This window comes from Neodiprion virginianus, chromosome 3 (genome assembly GCF_021901495.1).
Source record: "Neodiprion virginianus isolate iyNeoVirg1 chromosome 3, iyNeoVirg1.1, whole genome shotgun sequence".
Taxonomy (NCBI): domain Eukaryota; kingdom Metazoa; phylum Arthropoda; class Insecta; order Hymenoptera; family Diprionidae; genus Neodiprion; species Neodiprion virginianus.
In genome coordinates, this window is record NC_060879.1 from 37601017 (window position 1) to 37620710 (window position 19694).

The 19694-nt window shown below is 38.3% G+C and overlaps 1 protein-coding gene across 18 annotated transcripts in view; it reads left to right on the forward strand.

The window, feature by feature from the left end:
• The window catches only part of LOC124300175 (microtubule-actin cross-linking factor 1), a 173204-nt gene that overhangs the window by 125374 nt on the left and 28136 nt on the right, over positions 1-19694 (forward strand). For 12 of the 18 annotated variants that reach the window (XM_046753905.1, XM_046753906.1, XM_046753907.1 and 9 more), the window contains 5 exons: positions 46-1287; positions 1456-1539; positions 3019-3237; positions 8816-8931; positions 9157-18793. In XM_046753905.1, the coding sequence (XP_046609861.1) occupies positions 46-1287; positions 1456-1539; positions 3019-3237; positions 8816-8931; positions 9157-18793 (11298 nt within the window). Of the gene's footprint in view, positions 1-45; positions 1288-1455; positions 1540-3018; positions 3238-4426; positions 5030-6018; positions 6465-8815; positions 8932-9156; positions 18794-19694 lie in introns of those variants that run through there. The other 6 variants (XM_046753920.1, XM_046753921.1, XM_046753922.1 and 3 more) reach the window with 3 other exon arrangements.

The following is a 19694-nucleotide window of genomic DNA, read 5'->3' on the forward strand; positions in this document are numbered from 1 at the left end:
ATGCTGTCAGAGGTATAATAACCATTGGCTTAACTTGTTTCACAGATCTCGTTTGAAAAGGGCGAACAATGCACGTTGTATGATAATTCAGGCCGAGTTAAATGGCGCGTCAAAAATTCCCAAGGTGTTGAGTCACCCGTACCTGGAGTTTGTTTTACGTTACCACCACCTGACAAAGAAGCTCTGGATGCGGCCGAAAGACTGCGTCGTCAGTACGACAGGAGCGTGGCTTTGTGGCAACGAAAACAATTGAGATTACGGCAAAACATGATCTTTGCCACAATAAAGGTCGTCAAGGGTTGGGACTTACCTCAGTTCCTCGCCATGGGTCAAGACCAGCGCACAGCTATCAGAAAAGCTCTGAACGAGGACGCCGACAAATTGCTTTCAGAAGGTGATCCGGCTGACCCGCAATTGAGGAGATTAAGACGCGAGATGGCCGATGTCAATAGGCTGTTTGACGATTTTGAAAAACGAGCTCGGGCAGAAGAGGAATCAAAGAATGCGGGACGTATATTTAACGATCAAGTTTCTGCTCTACAGCAGGCTCTGGATGAGGCAGAAAGAATCCTTAACTTGCGCATCGCAGCTCTCTTGCCGCGAGATCTGGATAGTCTCGAACATCTTGTTCTAGAACACAAAGACTTTGAACAAAATTTACAACGCCATGCACCAGAGGTTGAACAAGTTCAACAAACATTCCGTGGAATAACACTAAAGACAGCTGCGATGAGGAACAAACTCGACAATGTGATGACCAAATGGAATCATTTGTGGAACCTGAGTAATCTTTACATAGAGCGACTGAAATGTGTTGAAATAGTTTTATCCGGCCTAGAAGAAAATACGGTGGCTATTTCAGAATTTGAAATCAAACTGGCATCTTGCAGCGAATTACCATCTGACGTCAAAGGTCTGCAACACGTACTGGAGAATTTAATGATCTTGCAGAGTGCTATATCGCAGCAACAAATACTCATTGACCAGCTGAACGACGACGCTCACAATGCACGAAGGTTGGTCGAAAAATCACGGCCTAATCATCGTGGCCCACACAGTGATATGGATAGGCTTGATGCCGAAGTGAACAGGCTAAACGCAAGATGGACAAATATTTGCGGTCAACTCGTCGATAGACTACGAAGCGCGGAAACGGCGTACGGTCTTGCTCAGCAGTATAATAACTCGTACCAGAACGAAGTCGACTTTGTCGATGAGGGGTATCAAAAATTGGAGAATCTTGCTCCGATCCACAATAAAGCTCACGAGCAGCTTGAAACTACTAAGGTATTTATTAGAAACAAAGTCAGATTGTCGCTTTAAGATGGAAAATGAAGAACTACGCCTTGCGATGTGTATTAAATCAATTCATTGGATTTTGGTTTCAGTTGTCTAAAGTGAAAATAATTTATTTCAGAACTTATGATATTGATCAATAAACTGTCTTGTTTTCAGAATTTGCTGAACAAGATTGTGGACAGAGCTCCGGTAATTGAGGCAGTTAATGTAACCGGTGGTCGCTTGATTCGCGAAGGCAAGGTAAGACGAAATTTTGGCGCATAAAAGTGCCTGGAACAGATAGCTTAAGCTAGTTGAATGATTGTTGTATGAATGGAACCCCAAGTTATTGATTTACATTGTATATACTTATCATCATCATTTCATTTATTCACATACACAAACTTTTCGATGTTCTTTTACACATTTTTTTCAAGCTCTACTCAAGGCAAATTTTCAGAAGGCTACAACAAATCACCATATTTGTACTATACACATGTACAATTACTGTCTATTATTGTGATTGTTATTGTTATTTATGGCGACGAGTATTTATCGTCATTTATAAGTGAAATCACATTTTTGGACCTTCCAAATCCAGTACTCCAAATGACATTTCTTTTGTTGCAATTAACGGCTACTTTAACTATAATTGTTACTTAAATTTTAATGGATTATTTAACTCGTTGAACTAAAATTTTACTAAATTCTTATCTAGTATGTTCTCGAAAAAAAAACAAAAGTTCGTTATTTACCATTACTGAGGCAGACATGAGATTTAATCATTCGAAGAGTAAACATTAATGAGTAGCATGGTTGAATGGAGTTAGAAATTGGCATGCTTTATAGGGTGATGGAGATTTCATATTGCTTGCGGGAGCCCTTTTTACTTTTTTCTTGCCAAATTTCTGTCTCAGTCATGTAGCACAATAATGATTGAAGCTCACCAGATAGAATCATCAGTTCAATCAAACGTCTTTTGTATTTTCCTGCATTTCTTCTTGATTTTATGATTTTTCGCCATTATCACCGTTTATCATGTAATTTCGCTGTCATTTTTTCTGACGCGTATCCGTTGCTCTCAACTATAGTTGAGATCTCTTAGCTCATCTTTGTGCCAGTCCAATGTGTAAACCACAATTACCTTGATATGTAATTTCGCCAAGCTATTTTCGAGGATTTCATTTGGCGTCGACACAGACTATTCTTGGCACCTGCTTGCTAAATTGTTTGATTTCTACTTAAAGATGCCAAATAAATATTTCTCCTTTTATACGCAAAAATATACGCTAGCATTGATTGATCTTTTTGCATATTCTTGAGTTTTATTCCATATCCTGCAGCAAATCAAATTGGAAAATCAATTTTTTAATGATAAATTCGTTTTCGACTACAATCCTTTTTATCGTACTTTCGTTTCATTCATACTAATTTACAGATTATATGATTGTGTTAACTATTTTTTTTAGTATCAAATATATCAAAATTAGTAAAATTCCTACTGTCCCATGTATTTAAGTCTCAAAGCTTCAATCTGTAGGTGATATATTAACACCAACATATTCAATTTTCAAGAATAAGATTGATATAATTTATATAATCCGTTCTTTACGCACACAGCATATTTTTGAATATACGTTCTTCAGTATTCTTATTCTTTATCATTGCTTGATGGAGGCTAACGGTAATGGCCTACCCGATCTAATTCACTAACCCTAACGGACTAACCTAACACTTTAGATATACGCCCAGAGGCTAAGAGCATTCAGGGAGCAGTTGGAAGAGGTTTGCCCATCGTTGGATGCTTCGGTGAAACGACCACGACGAGACTCGGCCACAGTAGACAACGTTGCCCGTGAACTAGACACTCTGAACAGAAGATACACCACTCTTCTCAGCCTTCTTCAGGAACGTGCTCGGAAGCTGGTTCTACTCTTCCCTGAAGATTTGGCGCTACAGGTGAGTTTTCCATTCTCTATTACACTTTCGACACATGTTTTCTATTTGTCGATGACTGAGTTGTTACATGGAGACCAATTAGCACATTTTTGAGATTTCATGTGGCAGGGATCTCCTTGGAAATATTTTATATCTTGACAGCTAGTGTGTATGACGAATGTGCCAACTGAACAAAATATCGAGTTGAACATTAGAATTTAAAAGCATACTCCACCCTTTGTTAAATCAACATGGTGATAATATTTTGATCCAACTGCAGAAAATCATAAAGCAGTCCAATCCCACACGGAAATTATTTGTGAAATAAATTGGCTCTTAAAATGTTGAAACTGCAAGTTAAAAATGAGATGAACCCAGTAGGCGAGTTAGATTTTATCACCGGCAGACCTGGGCTGAACTATTTTAGGTATAATTTAACCTATACCGATGTGGAACAAGAGACATTAATAGATTAAATCAGTGAGGCGATTTTCAACTAGCTTAATTTGAAGTTACGTAAGCTATCGTGTCATTTGCGATAAAATATTATAAATTTTACGATTCAATGAGGCGAGAAATTTTGCTACCGTCGATATTTTTTTCACACAACTGGTGGAAATGCAACTCTGGTTAGTGCGGCATTTTTAACAGTTTCTTCGATTCTTAATTCTATTCACTTTCACATTACCAGGTAAACGAATTATTATGCTCAAGTATTCATGAATTCAGCATAATACAAACACGTGTATTCACTATAGTGAATGTATAGCTACTATTCCCTAAAACATTAGTGACGTTGTAACATACATTATTGCTTGATGACATCATATGTATTTTTTCTTGTGATGATGTATGCGTATTGAATGGCAAATACTGCTAGGGGCTACGATTTTTTCCTCCTTTAAACTGCGTAAAAAGCTAATTTGAATTATTTCGTTACAAAGACCCTCAGAGGCGGTACTCCAATAAGATTCTAAATTCGATCATGCAATTCAAAAAGGATATAGTAATTTCATGCACATCGTTTTCCTTCTCACCTGGACATTAATCTTCTATCTATTCCGGTCTTATCTCTATTTTTCCTCTTATCTTTGATTTACAACACTTTTTCGATTAGGTAGAATGATTTCAACCGAATGGAAACTTGATAGGTACGAATAACTTGAAAAATGTAAATAAGATATTTTAATTGAAAAAATCCAGAATCTAATTAAATTTGTTTTTCTACCTTGAATTAGGAAATATTTATAAATTAATTGTCATAGAATTTGAATACGTCATAGTTATGCTGGTCCCAAAGGTCACAACTGATCCTGATTGTATGACATCACTTAAATTCGTTGAGAGCAAATTTTTTATACATTTTTTTACGGAGGCTACTTTTCATAGTCAAGGAACCAGATAATTTCATCTCGATAGTTATGTATTTCGTTGGAAATTTTATCTCTACTGATAATGTGAGCGAAATATTTTTTCACGACAGAACGGTTCTTTCCCTCTCTTAATGACAACGTAACAATTGACAAAACTACAATTTCTTCATTTTTTCCAAACTTGAGTTTTTATCGCATGGTAAGTGAGCTTTTGCGTTGCGGGTAAGCAATGAGGAAGAAGATCAATAAATGCTGGAGGTGTGTAGGTAGGTGGGTGGGGTGGCTGTTCAGCCACGAGACAGTGTAGGTGTCTGAGTGGGCAGTCAAAGTTGGCCTTGCTCAGAACCACTTAATCACATCGGGTTACCATAAATGAACAGAGATACGTGGGTTTTGCAAAATACTGCTTTCTGATGTCACAGCTTGCAATTTATCGAAAGGTATATACATTGTGCCTGTTTGCTGCATAACGTGTTTCTGTATGGTTCCCAATAATCTAAGTGCAGTCATGCTGCTTTCATGAAAATCGCGATGAAAATAAGGAAAAAACTGGTGGAACTATAATGAACCTGAAGTATTCAGAAGTCTGATATGGCGTGGTGGAAAACGAAGTGTACAAACGAGTTTAAGCAAAGAATTTTCATTAAGTAACTCTGTATGTAAACAATTTTGAGATATTTCTTGTGTGTGTTGTATTTGTACCAAAAATCATAATATTATAATGAAATAAAAATATTTTTCAAGCAGTTTTTTCCAGTGTATCAAAGTAGAGAGAGGGAACTGAAATCAGATAAATGATAAGCTAGATCAGATCGTGCGGTTAACGTTCGAATAGATCAAGTAATCTCCTTTATTCTTCAACATTCTTAAATTTTATTGTATCATGTGTAGTATATGTTTTTCAATGTGGTATTTAATAATTTGTGAATGATACAAATAAAAGTGTGATATCAAAATTTTGTAGATTGCGTACCTATCTTGGAATGCTGTATTGCACCATTTGATAAGCTTGCTTTTATATCAATTCTTGTTACCAGATATCTACCGGTGTAAAATTTCAACCTAAGGCCAAATTATTCAAATAATTAATTATGGCAGTAATAGTTTATATAAAACAGAATAACAATTAGAATATTGAAGAGTGCTAATGCTATGAGATGTGTCGGCACAGATACATTTTACAATATTTTTTTTTGAAGAGAAATTATGATAATTCATGGCCTATCTTACTTATGAGTTAATTGAATGAACATGTTTATCGCTATAACCGGTAAAGCGTGATATTATTTCTAAGGATATGACCGCTGGCATCTGGGTGTTGCAAAGAAGAGGTCATGTGTTCATTCAGAAACAGAGAGGGAGTCATAAAATGAAGTTAAGCCTACACTCGGTTTGATCTTGCTTAACTCCACAACTGCCACTCTCCAAGTCAGTGTCACAGCCAACCTTGTGCCGTTCACATCGCTACCAGTTACTGGTCAAACGAATACTCAGTTCCTCAATTCGTGTAATATTACTGAACGAATTTATAAAGAAAACTGAAATATGTCCACTTCCAGAGGAGATTCTTATAACTTAGTGTTGTGTTACAGTATTTAAATGTATGCCTCTTTTGCATATATTACAGAAGTGTCTCAAATATGTGAATAATAAATAGGCTACACAACGTATACAAAATGTGATTTCGATCAGTACGAAACCTGGATACTAAAATAGCAGTGTCTTTAATCGTGGTGTGACTGTCATAATGTGAAGTTTTTAGTTATTGAGGGTAAATTTATTGTAATTAAGCTTGATACTGAATAATTGAGTCGGATACTGCAGACTTGAAATGAAATAAACATGAAGCAGTCCAAGAAACGTATCGTAAAGCAGGTAATGTTAAATAACCTGAACCGGTTATAACGTTGATAAAACCATCGTACAGACTAGGAAAATAAATTTTCAAAGTTCAATTCCATCATGGTGAAAAGGCATTTGTCCTGAAATATTAACTCAACCTTAACGAAAATAAATCAATCCTACAAATAGTTGTAAAGTTGAATAGTGGCAGGTGAATTTTACCTTTAAAGATTCGAATGCAAGGACAAATACAATTTTTTATTATAGTCATGCCTGTCTGATCGTTGATAAAGATAATGCAACGCTATTGTGGTTTGCTAATCATACAAACCACTGAGTCGGAGGACTTGCGCAAAGTATCTGGGATATAATCGCTAAAATGCTAATTAAAATTTCAGTTGCTGTAATAATGTTCAAAATAACGCAAATAATTATTATATTCATGCGAGAGCGTAATTTTTATTGCAATGTCCTAAACTAGATTCTTGACCAGTTATAAGTAATGTAATGATTTCACTCTACAAGGCCTCACGAGTCTGAGAAAATTAACATCAGTGTATGGCATTTAGTTTGCTAGAAATAGTTTTCTCAAATGTTGCAATTGTTGTCGACATTCCAATTATGACGTAATAGTTAGGACCAAGTTCACGGCAGTGGAGCAGGCTGCTTGCTACCTATGATGTCACCGGCTATTCCAAGTACCTGACTGATTTCACTGAATACTTGTCACAGTCGTGTTTACTCTAACTTCAATGCCCGCTACTCTGATGCTCACATAATCATTTAGTAATGATGAATCAAAAAAATCGAATTTAACATTCCCTGTAAACAACTCGATTTGATTTTCATGAAATCATGTAATATGTAACTGTCTGAATAGTGTCCTTACTATTAGTCGTAGCAAAATATTTCACTTTAACCGTAATTCTGTATGTAAGAAAGCGATGCACACATAAAATTTGAAGGCTACTTCTTTAACAAGTTGTCGGTCCTTCGTTGATCTAAATATAAACTGACAAAGTCAGCCGAAGTCTACCTCCACGTGAGTTGGCTGTCATGAAAGCTATATTATAAATAGATATTGTTTCGTGAATGGCTTCGGGCGTCTCAGTTTTTCATAGCATTTTCAGCAGGAAAGACGTATATTCTTTAGTTTGGTTAACAAAAAGATGTGATAGACGTCTTTCGTTGCATTTTTCCAGCATTGTGTACACCGTGCACTGTGTATTTAATACTAATAAGGTGGTAAACGTTTGTGAAGGTGGATAGTCAAGTTTTATGAAGTTTATTAGTAACTATCGGTGTACAAGTCATAAATTGTGAAAAGAATGAAACTGGGGCTATAGTTGAGTGTATCAATTATACTAAGTAGGGGATTAAATTTTTCGTAACAACAAACGTTAGCAATGTGGTCATTCTGTGCACGCTATTTGTGAAAATTAGGCATACTTTATGATGCTGAGTTAAAAATTGTCTGATAATAATATTATTAATAGTAACCGAAATTTGAAGAGTGATAATTGACCACGTATATTTCACATTCTTTTTTTTTTTTTACTTTTTTTGCATATTAAAATGCGTAGAAATCATAGGGCAGTAGTTAAATCGTTAGGATTGTGTTATGAAAAAAATGATGGCATTGTGAGATGAATTCGTAATGACCATTATAGCCGATTTCTCAGTAAACGTGATATCAAAATCTGTAGGCATTCAGTTTCGTAAACACTGGTTATGCTTCGTAAAATAGAAATCTTGTTTTCATTGTGGTAGAGATGGTCATCTCGCAAAATTAATTCAGTGGTATTTCATTTGTCTAGTGCAGAGATTGATCGCCTACACTTGAATCTGTTCAAAATAAATTTATATCACTAATTAAACAACTAAACTCACTGTTTATGTGTTACGTGCGTATGTAAAAGTGATTAGTATTGAAGTTATTACACACACTCGACTTGATGTAATGAAGCATTATGATCTCTGGCTAAAGAAATGGAAATGTTGAGTTATCATAATTCAGTGAAACAAATGATGCAAATGAAAGTGAACTCTATCGTTATAAATAATTAATTGAATTATTGATTCATTTTGTTTTTATATCAATTATTTCACAGTAAATTTAATTAAGAAGTGTATAGACAAAATGCAAATTCAGCTGTTTCATGTCAGCATGAAATTGATAATGATGACACGATGCACCTGCTTACCAGAGCAAAGTACAGTGACCTATAAGTGATAGGGGGGGGAGAAGTGAAGTTTTCATTTTTCGACGTGTTTAAAATAGAATATACAAACATTAATACACCATAATAATATTAAAAGTTTAACGAAAACAATTCCGTTGAAAAATGCTAACGGTAACATATCTATTATCGTTACTGTTTCAGCGTGTTCTTCAGGAGCAAAGACCATTGAGGACATTCAGGACTGAATTCAACATTTATGAAAGCTCGTCCAGTGAAGAACGATATACCTCGACGACAACACATTACACGCAATCACAGTGAGCATTTAAATTACTGAATATAGCTTTGGAGTATACTCAAAACTTAGTTAAAAAGAGTAAAAATTACAAAAGCATTAATGTAATGATCAAGCAACAATTCAAAATAACTAAATAGTGTCATGATTTTGAAAGCTCTTGACAAAATATGGTATGGCTTAATGTATATGTAAGTAAGTTTTACGTTACATTTTTAAGATTATTGATATTTTATTATAATCGCAGGTACACGAAAGAACATCATGAATCAACCGCGGTTACCTCGTCTAACGAAATTCAGCTTAAACCTAGGGAAGCACCGTCGCTTAAACGGCCACATGGCAATCATAGCTTTACGACCAATGGAGATGCGACGAAAATATCAGATACTGCGACGTCAAAGTCTCAGTGGTCTGGAAGTAGTATGCAATTTAGCGAAATTAGGAGTCTCAAAAGAATACACAGGGCGGAAGAGGGAATCGGTACTGATAACATAATCGAAGCTAGGGGGATCATTCACCCAGCTACTGGTGAAGTTCTCACAGTAGGAGATGCGATAAGTCTTAGAATACTCGATGTTAGGACCGGTAGGATAGCCACATCTCCAGATGGTAAGACTAGTGTGCCTATCGACGAGGCTGCTCGCGTTAATATCATTGACGCCAACCTTGCAAACAGATTGTTAGGTCCTTGTGGCGTCACCGAAGATGGACGCCAAGTTTCACTCCTTGAGGTTATTCAACGGGAACTATTTGACGCAGAACGAGGAGATGACAGAGTAAAGGTAACATATGTTGCAACTTCAGGAGTTAGCGTTGCTGATGCGATGAAACAGGGTTTGTTAGATCCAGAGACTGGTCAATTTATAACTTTAAGCGGTGAACACATTTCCATCGAAGAAGCATACTCCCGAGGTTATTTGATCAGAATTGATACGACAGTTAAAATAAAACGAGGTGCACTCGCATTATCTGATGCAATCTCCCAAGGCTTGGTGGATGACAGAACTAGTCACATCATTGACAGAAACACAGGGAAGGTCTATTTTTTGGATGAGGCAATTGAAAGAGGTTTAATTGACCCGGACATCAAGGAAATCGTCGATACGAAGCATGACACAAAGCTCACAGTATCTGAAGCTATTGCGCAGGGTATACTGAATCCTAAATTGGGAAAATATATGCATGGTATATCACTAGAGAAACTTTCGCTGAACGAAGCCAGGCGAAGACAATTAATTATCAAACCAATGACTTTGAAAGACTGTTGCGATTTGGAAATCATTGACGACAAAGGTAAAATCGCGAGTCCAGCACATCAGAGTAAGTTGGGAATACTGGAAGCTTTATCGAAGGGTGTTTTAGATGCTGACCACATTAAATCTATATCAGATACCAAAGAAAATGATTTGCTCACATTAGCAGATGCCTTGGCAAAGGGTATTGTTTTGCCAGAGGGCAAATTCAAAGATAGCTCCACGGGCGAAGAATCAACCATTCCAGAAGCAGTTGATCGAGGTTTAATCACATCTGTCGCACAAAAATCTATATTCGACATTGATGGTTTCAAGGATCCTATTTCAGAAGAATTTATTAGTTTAAACACGGCTTTGCTGAAAGGTTTAATCAGCCCAAAGTTTGGTGGCTCCTTCGTTACTGACTTGAAGAGTGGAAAGACAGTTTCAATGGATGAAGCTATGGGTCAAGGTCACGTGCGACCGGAAGTACTAGAAATGTTGAACCGTGGAATAGGAGTTACGGATAAAGGTAAAGAAATTAGCGTGCTAGAAGCAGTATTAATTGGACTGTTGGATCCAAAATCGGGTCAATTATTAGATCCTAGAAGCAAGAAACCAGTGCCTTTAGAAGAAGCAATTAAACGTGGCCTTATCACGCCAGATGGTGCAGCGCTGCTAGCCAGTTTGCTAAATATTACTGTAACCACCCAGACTGTAACCAAGACTGTCAAACGATACGTGACCGTAACAGAAACTGGCGAAACAATAACAAGAGATTATAAAATAACTTATGGAGAAGCGCTGAGCAAAGGTTTACTCAATGAACAGACAGGAGAGTTCAGAGATCCTGACAATGGTAAAGTAGTGACTATTCAAGAAGCCATTAAGGAAGGTCTAGTTAGTGATCCAAAGTTAGACGAGACACCGAGACATTCCCCGAAAAGAACGAGAGATTTTCCAGCTAAACAAATGACGTTTGAAAGTACCGTTACTGCCAACGTAAATACTCCTGTACGACCTCCACGGGGCTTATCACCTACTAAGGCTATTGGTACTACGACAACAATTATCACTAGAGAAATTCATCCACCACTGAAAGAGAGATCACCATCTCCCACTAAAATTTCAGTAGTAACAAAATCAATAACTCCTCAACCAGTCACTGTTAGTACGAGCAGTGTAACAATCACTTCTAGCGCTACATCTACTTCGACAATATCCACAGAGTGGTCTTCTTCTCCTAAAGGAAAGTCCCCTTCACCTGTAAAAGACTGGTCTCCATCGCCAGCTAAAAGTAGATCCCCATCACCAACAAAGATGAAAACTCACATGCCATCTGCCACTACCACTATTACCACAAAACGTAGATCCCCATCTCCTGCAAAGGTAGAAAGGAAGCCCAGCAAGGAAGAAAAGATTATTTCTGCGACATCCCACTCTAAATCTGCTTATCCGGAACCTATGGAAGTGGACAAGTTTTCGTCAACGGTAATCAGTACGTCAGTGAAAACACATTCTACAGAATTCATTGAAAATGAACGAGCATCAACAGAAAGAAGAGTATTCGAATTGCCAACAGACGGATGGATGTTGTCTGAAGCTATTGAGCAAAAGCTGTTTGATCCAGTTACAGGTCTCTTTATAATTCCAGGTACAGATAGATTAGTTTCGTTTGAAGAGTGTGTGAAGCTTCAAATTATCAACCCCAGTTCCGGTGTTGTGATAGACCCAAATAATGGTAGGAAGATATCGTTATTGAGAAGTCTTGAGAAGAATATTTTAGACTCTACAGGCCATTATACTCAACCATCCAAAATTCCAATGAAAACAGCTATTGCTAAAAGATTAATAATTTTGGAACAGAGATCCATGGAAGTCGATACAACAACTCACAGATTATTCCAAATAACTAAAGTATCTGGTGGACCAGATAAAGTTGCTGTATCACAGCTTGATGACCCATCGAAAATTACAGAAATCAAAAGTACTGAAGAATTATCGACACTAGAACCTTTACAAGTAGCCCAGGGCATTATTTATGATCCAGCTACTGCTTTGGTAATATTCACAGAGACAGGTAAATCTACGACACTCCTAGGAGCTATTACAGAAGGTGCAATACAACCGGAAGCCATAGTAGTTAAGCACCCACAGACAGGAAAAGATATTCAGATTCAGGAAGCAATTGAAAAGGGTATTGTAAACCCGGTTACAGGTGTATACAAAGATGAAACTGGTAGAAGTATATCAATCGCTGATGCTGCTAAATTTGGTGTGGTAGCCGTGCTAGGCGCGCCCTTGGTTGCTGCAGCAGCAGCTGTAGAAGCTGTCAAGAAAGCCATGGTGGAAGATCCGAAGACGGGTGAAAAGATTCCACGTGAAGTTGCTATTGAGCGTGGTCTGGTGTCACCTGACAAGGTGGTAAGTAGAACAGAAATTGTGACTACTACTGTTGTTGTGACTGATCCAAAAACAGGTAAAGAAATTCCTGTCAACGAAGCGATCGAGAAAGGAATTGTAAGTCCGGAGGAGTTGCAGAAGTTGTCAGCAGTTCCTGATTCAACGGTAAAAGTCAAAATCCTAGATACTACAAGTATTTCATTAGACGATGCAGATGACACAAGACCGTCGCCTGGGGAGAAGACACGAGGCCGTGTAACTACAGAACCGAAATACAAAGTCACCATTGGTAAAGCAAGATCCTTGTCTCAGAGTCCAGAACGCGAAGCAAGACCTATTTTGCTGCAAAAAATGCGAAAAAAGATTGTGAAACCGAAGGATGCAGCAGAAAGTGGCATTATTGATACTAAGACTGCAGAAATCTTGGAAAAAGCAGTAACGACTGTTGGTCAAAATGGGGAAACTCTCACACTAGCGGAAGCTATAGAATCAAACAAAATCATTCCTGATAGTGGTAAAATTATCGATCCCCAAAGAGGAGATGTTCTTAACATAAAAGAAGCCTTGGAACGTGGTATATTGGATCCTGAAAGTGCTAACGTGCTGGTACCACTAGCAAGAAGCCTGTCACTACCTAGCTTGTATGATCAAGGTCTTCTTGAACCTACAGAAGGTAAGGTCATACATCCCGAAACCGGAGCACACTTAACACTCCATGAAGCAATCATATGTGAAATAGTTGACCCCTTCTCCAAGCTTACACATCTAAGTGGTGAAAAAATCACGTTAGAAACGGCCATTGAAAAAGACATTGTCGATGGAGATCGATCCCTTGTAAAATTGAAAGACGGAAACATAAATCTCGTTAAAGCGGTTGAGAGTCAAGTATTTGAAGTTCGCCACTCAACTAGTCCAACACAAATACCTCCAGCCGGTATGACTTTCCCTGTTGCACTTAAACGTGGTCTCGTTGATCCCAGTACAAAACAAATAAAACATCCTATCACTGGAAAAGTTTTACCAGTTGAGGAGGCAATTAAAGAAAACTTTATAATGGCTCTTCCCTATCCAGCAGCACCTGATAGTACTGACCTATCGAAAGCCTTGGAAGCTGGCCTTATAGACAAGGATAAAGGTGTTTTCACGCATCCGTCAACAGGCACTGCAATTCCAATTGCGGAAGCTGTCGAATCCGGTTTACTTGTGATCAAGCCACAAGTTGAAGGTGAAACTATCACTGCTGTGACTGAAACCATCACTTCGTATCATACAATTACAACTAAAACTATAGAACTCTTACCTGGATATGTACTCTTAAGTGCTACAGAAATACAAGATATAAATAACGGAGAAATTATTCCTATGGAGCAAGCGAAGCAAAGGGGTATCGTGAGGGATGAATCTGAAACTAAAGAACAATTTACAACAAGAGATATAAAAATGACGTTCAGTGATGCAGTAGCGAGAGGTTTGGTTGATATGAATGCGGGAACATACACCGATCCTGGAACTGGTACTATCATGCCTATCGCTAAAGCCATAGAAGTTGGGATCTTGGACACGTCGTCAACAAGTGATACATCAGATTCTCCAAAAAAATCACCAAATTCTAGTTTGACTGTATTAGAAGCAGTCGAAACAATCTATGACGAAGGAACAGGCAAATTCAAGGATCCAAAGACAGAAAAATCGTACAATTTCTCAGAAGCCATAGAAGTCGGACTTATTGAACCAGATTCAGTAGTTTACGACGTAAAAACAGCAGAATCTGTCACAACTAAGGAAGCTGTTGAGCGAGGTCTTCTTGACTCAAAAACTGGAAAAGTAAAAGACAAAGATGGAGGTTCTATTTCTGTAACCGAAGCAGCTAAGTTAGGTCTCTTGGCCATTGTTGCTGCACCAGTTCTTGCAGGAAAAGCTATTGTAGATGCCGTGAAAAGTCATCAAAACGTTGAGAAGAAACTGCCTGTCACCTCAGCAAAAGACATTAGTCCACCCAGAGAAACATATCCTCGTGATACTATTCAGATTGTAACTGCTGGCCCTGCCGATGAATCGGTCGATGGTTCAGTTGAGAGGACGCCATCACACACAGTTGTAGAAGTACAGAAGAAATCACCAGAACGTGAACAACCAGTCATTGAAACGTCGCTTGGATTAGCTCTAGAGAATAATCAGATCGACCCAAGAATAACTAGAATCATTATTGGTGACCAAGAACTTCCGTACACTCTTCAAGAGGCTTTAGAACAGCGCAGAATTGAACTGAGCGAAAGTATTGAAATAATCAGCAAAACATTAATCAGGCAAGTAGCAGTACGACCGAAGTTCAAAGTTACTGTATCTAAAGATCTGACACCACAATTTCTTGCCGAGCAGGGTGCGTATGATCTCAGTACAGATAAGTTTGTGGACCCTGAAACTGGAGATAAAATTTCATTCAATGAGTTCGTACTTGATCTTGAGTTGCTCGATCCTAATAATGTCTGGGTCAAAGATTTGTCAAGTAAAACAGAAAAGTATGTTACCCTTGGAGAAGCTATCGAACGACCACTGGTTGATAGAAATTTGGGAAATATGGTTGATCCAAAATCGGGAAAGAAAGTACCATTTTTCGAAGCAATTAAACTTGGTTGGATTATAGAGAGAGAACACGTTGTAGAAGAAGAACGCCTGTCTCTGACATTACAGGAGGCAATAGAAGCTGGTGTATGTGATCCGCACAGTGGTGGACTACGAGATCCAAGATCTGGCGAGCCCCTGACACTAGTTGATGCAGTTGAAACTGGATTGATTGATGCAGATTCTATTAGCATACGAAACCCTACGACTGATGAAATATTGCCTTTTGGCGAGGCTGTAGAAAGTGGTATCGTAGATCTGAACAGAGGTGTGATTGTAAACGTTGAAACAAGGACAGAAATTGACATCAAAGTCGCATTCCTGAAAGGTTTTGTTGTTCCTGGGCCGAGAAAACCGATATCTTTAGAAGCAATCGTACACAAGGGCATGTATAACCCACAATCTGGTACTATTAAGGATCCTCTAACCAAACAAGAAATTGATATAGAAGAAGCAGTTCGTAGAGGAATCGTGGATGCTTTTATTACCGAATGTCAAGATACAGCAGCAGGCTCCTTCATGTCCCTTGACGATGCAATCACTATCAAGCTTATTAATCCAAACACAGGTCGCTTACGTGATACTAAAGCCGGAGAACTTGTACCCCTTGACACAGCACTCAACAAAGGTCTCATTATTACTGCACCGTTTGTGCCCACCTTGATCGACGTAATTGTTCAAGAATATTACTCTCCGAAAACGAGTCTTGTTTTAAATCCGATGACCGGTGAGGAATTGACCATTCGACAAGCCTTAGCTATCGGATATATAGATGGAAGATCAATTAAAATTAGGGATGACAGAAATGATACTGTTATTCCTTTACAAGATGCACAGAAGAAGAATCTTGTAGATTTAGAAAAGGGTCTTTTACTATCTCCGTATTCTATGACTCTGGACATAGCTTTTGAAAAGGGGTACATTTTGTCCACAATCAAACCATGGACCTTGCAAGAGGCTCTGGCGCATCAATGTTATGATCCAAAAACAGGAATCTTCACAATTGATGGTAACAAATTCACATTGGAGGAGATGATAATGAAAGGAGTGATTAGCCGCGACAGTTCGTCCATTAAAGATCCACGAACTGGAAATATAATATCTCTCGCTGATGCTATCAAACATGGTCTTATTGACCCGAAAACTGGGACTGCGCTGGATCCTGTTACTGGCATTTCTCTGACACTTACTGATGCTCTAGAAAGAGGCCTGATAGTACCTGCAAAGCGGAAAATATCTCTTCCCGAAGCGGTTTTCAAGGGATTTTATGATCCCAAAACTGGTAAATTCAGTAGTCTTGAATCTCATGAAAAACTTTATACCGATCAAGCTATCAAGAAGGGTGTCATCGATCCTACATCGGCTATTGCTCGTGATCCAAGCGGGTATGTAATCACTTTCAACAAAGCCATTGAACAGCTCATAGTGGATCCCAGAACTGGAACAATAACAAACGACCAGGGGCAAAGCTTTGATTTTCATGAGGCTTTTGAACGAGGACTGTTGGTCGAGGCCCGTCGGCCTATGAGCCTTAGTGAAGCAATATCTAAAGGTATCCTGGATGAAGAAAAAGATGCTTTCTTAGACCCTCAAACTGGTGCCCACTTAACTTTAATCCAAGCAATTCAAGAAGATTTAATAGATGCTGAGTCTGTGACAGTGAAGGATGCACGTACTGGTTTCTTGAAGAAAATAACTTTGAATGAAGCAATCCAACGTGGCTGCATTGATCGGATTACTGGTCGAGTCAAGGACTTTACACGAGATAATTTAGAAATATCTTTGAAAGAGGCTTATGAAGCTGGACTAATTATCGATAATAAGGCAGCAGTATCTATACAGCGAGCTATACATCAAGGATTGTACGATGACAAGACTAGAAAAATTACCGATCCGAGTACTGGCAGGGCTATTACTTTGCACGAAGCCATGCGAAAATGTGTTATCAGCCCTACCTTGGCATGCTATTGGGATAAACGAGCAGAGCGGCTATTATCACTTGCAGAAACATGTCGTGCTGGTGTTATCGACAGAAGATCTGGAGTTTTCAGGGAGCCCGGAGCAAACTGTTCTATTTCATTATCTGATGCTCTGCAGGTTGGCTTAATTGTTGACATTGAAAGTACAGGATTTGGATTCTACGAAGCCATTCTTATGGGCATGTATGACATTCCAACTGGTCGATTTGTACATCCATCCAGCGCTAGAAAACTTACCTTAGCCGAAGCTTGTCAGGAAGAACTTATTAATCCCTTAATTTCCGTTGTTAAGAATACCAAGACCAATAAATATATACCTTTGGCTGACGCAATTACCGATGGGCTTATTGACGCGGTTCGTGGTACCTACAATATTCCTGAAATTGGTAAAGTTATGAATCTACAAGAGGCACGTAAAAAGGGTTTTGTTGTGCCTTATAAAAAACCACTCACAGTCGAAGAAGCTGTTAAATGTGGTCTATATCGTGGTGACAGTGGTAAATTCGTTGATCCAGTTGCTAACGAATTTCATGAAATACCACAGGCTCTTGCCATTGGTCTAATTGATCCAGAGACAACTGCTCTCAAAGATGCCACTACTGGTCAAATTAAGTCCTTGCAAGCAGGAATCGAAGATGGTACAATTGACGTATCTAAAGGAAGAGTACTTGATCCTAAAACAAAACGTGCCTACAACATTGATGTTGCACTGGAGCGTGGCTTATTAGTGACCCTTGATAAACCATTGATTCATCAACCAGAACGCAGAACGTCGTTAGAATTGCTGAAGGCATCAATGAAAGACAAAGGAGTTAGAGAATGTACTTTGGAAGAAGCAATCAGATATGAACTACTCAATTCGGATGCTTCTGTCGTTAAAGATCCTAGGACTGGAAGATTCATCAGTGTGACCACGGCAATCAGCGAAAGCGTAATTGATCCCTCCAAAAAGGTGACATTTGAACCTCAAGCTGGAAAAGTATCTTCCCAATGTGTTAAATTTGAGGAGACAGTTGTGTTTTTCAGTGAACCTCTGACATTTGAAACAGCCGTCGAAAAAGGCTATTTGGTTCTTGAAACTGGAAAAATGAAAGATCCCAAGTCCAACGAATCGTTGACATTGAAAGAAGCCGTTACCCTCGGAATTATAGATCCAGATTCAGCATTGATCAAAGATCTGCAGAAGAAAAAATTGGTCAAATTACCCGAAGCCTTCCGTAAAGGAATTATGGATAGCGAGAAAAGCAATGTCTTAGATACCGCGACGTCTAAGCTGCATACATTACCGAAAGCAGTTGAGAGTGGTCTCTTGGCAACACCCAAGCAAGGAATATCATTTATAGAAGCGTTACAATTCGGCCTTTATAACCCCACGACGGGTGGTTTTCACGACCCTTTTGTTATTACCTCTGTACTAGATCGTAAGCGTTTGACACTATCAGAAGCTATAGAATCAGGCTTAGTTGATCCATCGACGACGGTAATTAAAGACCCTGAAACTGGTAGCATAACAAGTCTGCTAGAAGCCATAAATTTAGGCAGGGTAGATCCAATATCAGGCAGGTTTATAGAAGGTCCTGAGAACAAGAGTCTAGACTTGGTCAAAGCATTGGAACGGGGTTACATTCTCGCTGCTGAAGCAAGGGTAAGTCAATTTTTGTACATACATTATATTTTTATTAGCTTGCTAAAAGGTTACGGAATATCGCATTTGCCACTGAAATTTTTGTTTTAATGTATCTCAAAGATGAACAATAGAGTTTATGAATTTATTTCAAATATTATTAGTGGAGCTTGGTGGCATGGTCCTGCATGGGCCTTAAATTAGCTGCCAGGGGATGATTAAATTTTTTCTGTTCAATTATTACAAACATATTAATATTTTTTTTTTATGTAGATTACACGATCACCTGTATACCAATTTCACGACTACTAGATAATAAATTAGATAAAAATTTTGTTCCTGTTTTGCCTACATCTTCATCCCTTGTCAGAATTGATTATAAAAGTCCGCTTACCATGTTTTGTCTCATTTTTACAGTGTGCCCATGTTACACGTCACCCACACCCCCGTGCTTGTTATCATTTAACATGGGGCTAGTAAAAGACCAACTACTCCCACCTGACACTAACAACCGTGTTGTGCTCTGACTGTAGTGTTGCTGGCACGTCGACAGCCATGCAACGCGTTGGCACACATCATAACAAATCCTTCAGCATCGCTTTGATTAAAAGTCATTAATCCACCATCGTTTTGTCGCATCAGCAAAGCTAATTCGATCTTTGTTTAGTTTTTATAATTACATTATTTTAGTCATCTTGCTGTTTTGTAACAAGTGTAAGAGTCAGTATTAATCCAAACGATTCTGACTTTTTGGAACACAGTTACTGGTCAATAAGATGATGTTACCATAAGTTTTATGTAGAATATTTGATCAACAATGTTCTGGATTAAAGTAACCACTAATTCAAATTTGAAAAATTGACCAAATTTTATTATACGGGCATATGTTATTGTACATCCTGGTAATCCACATTTATGTGTT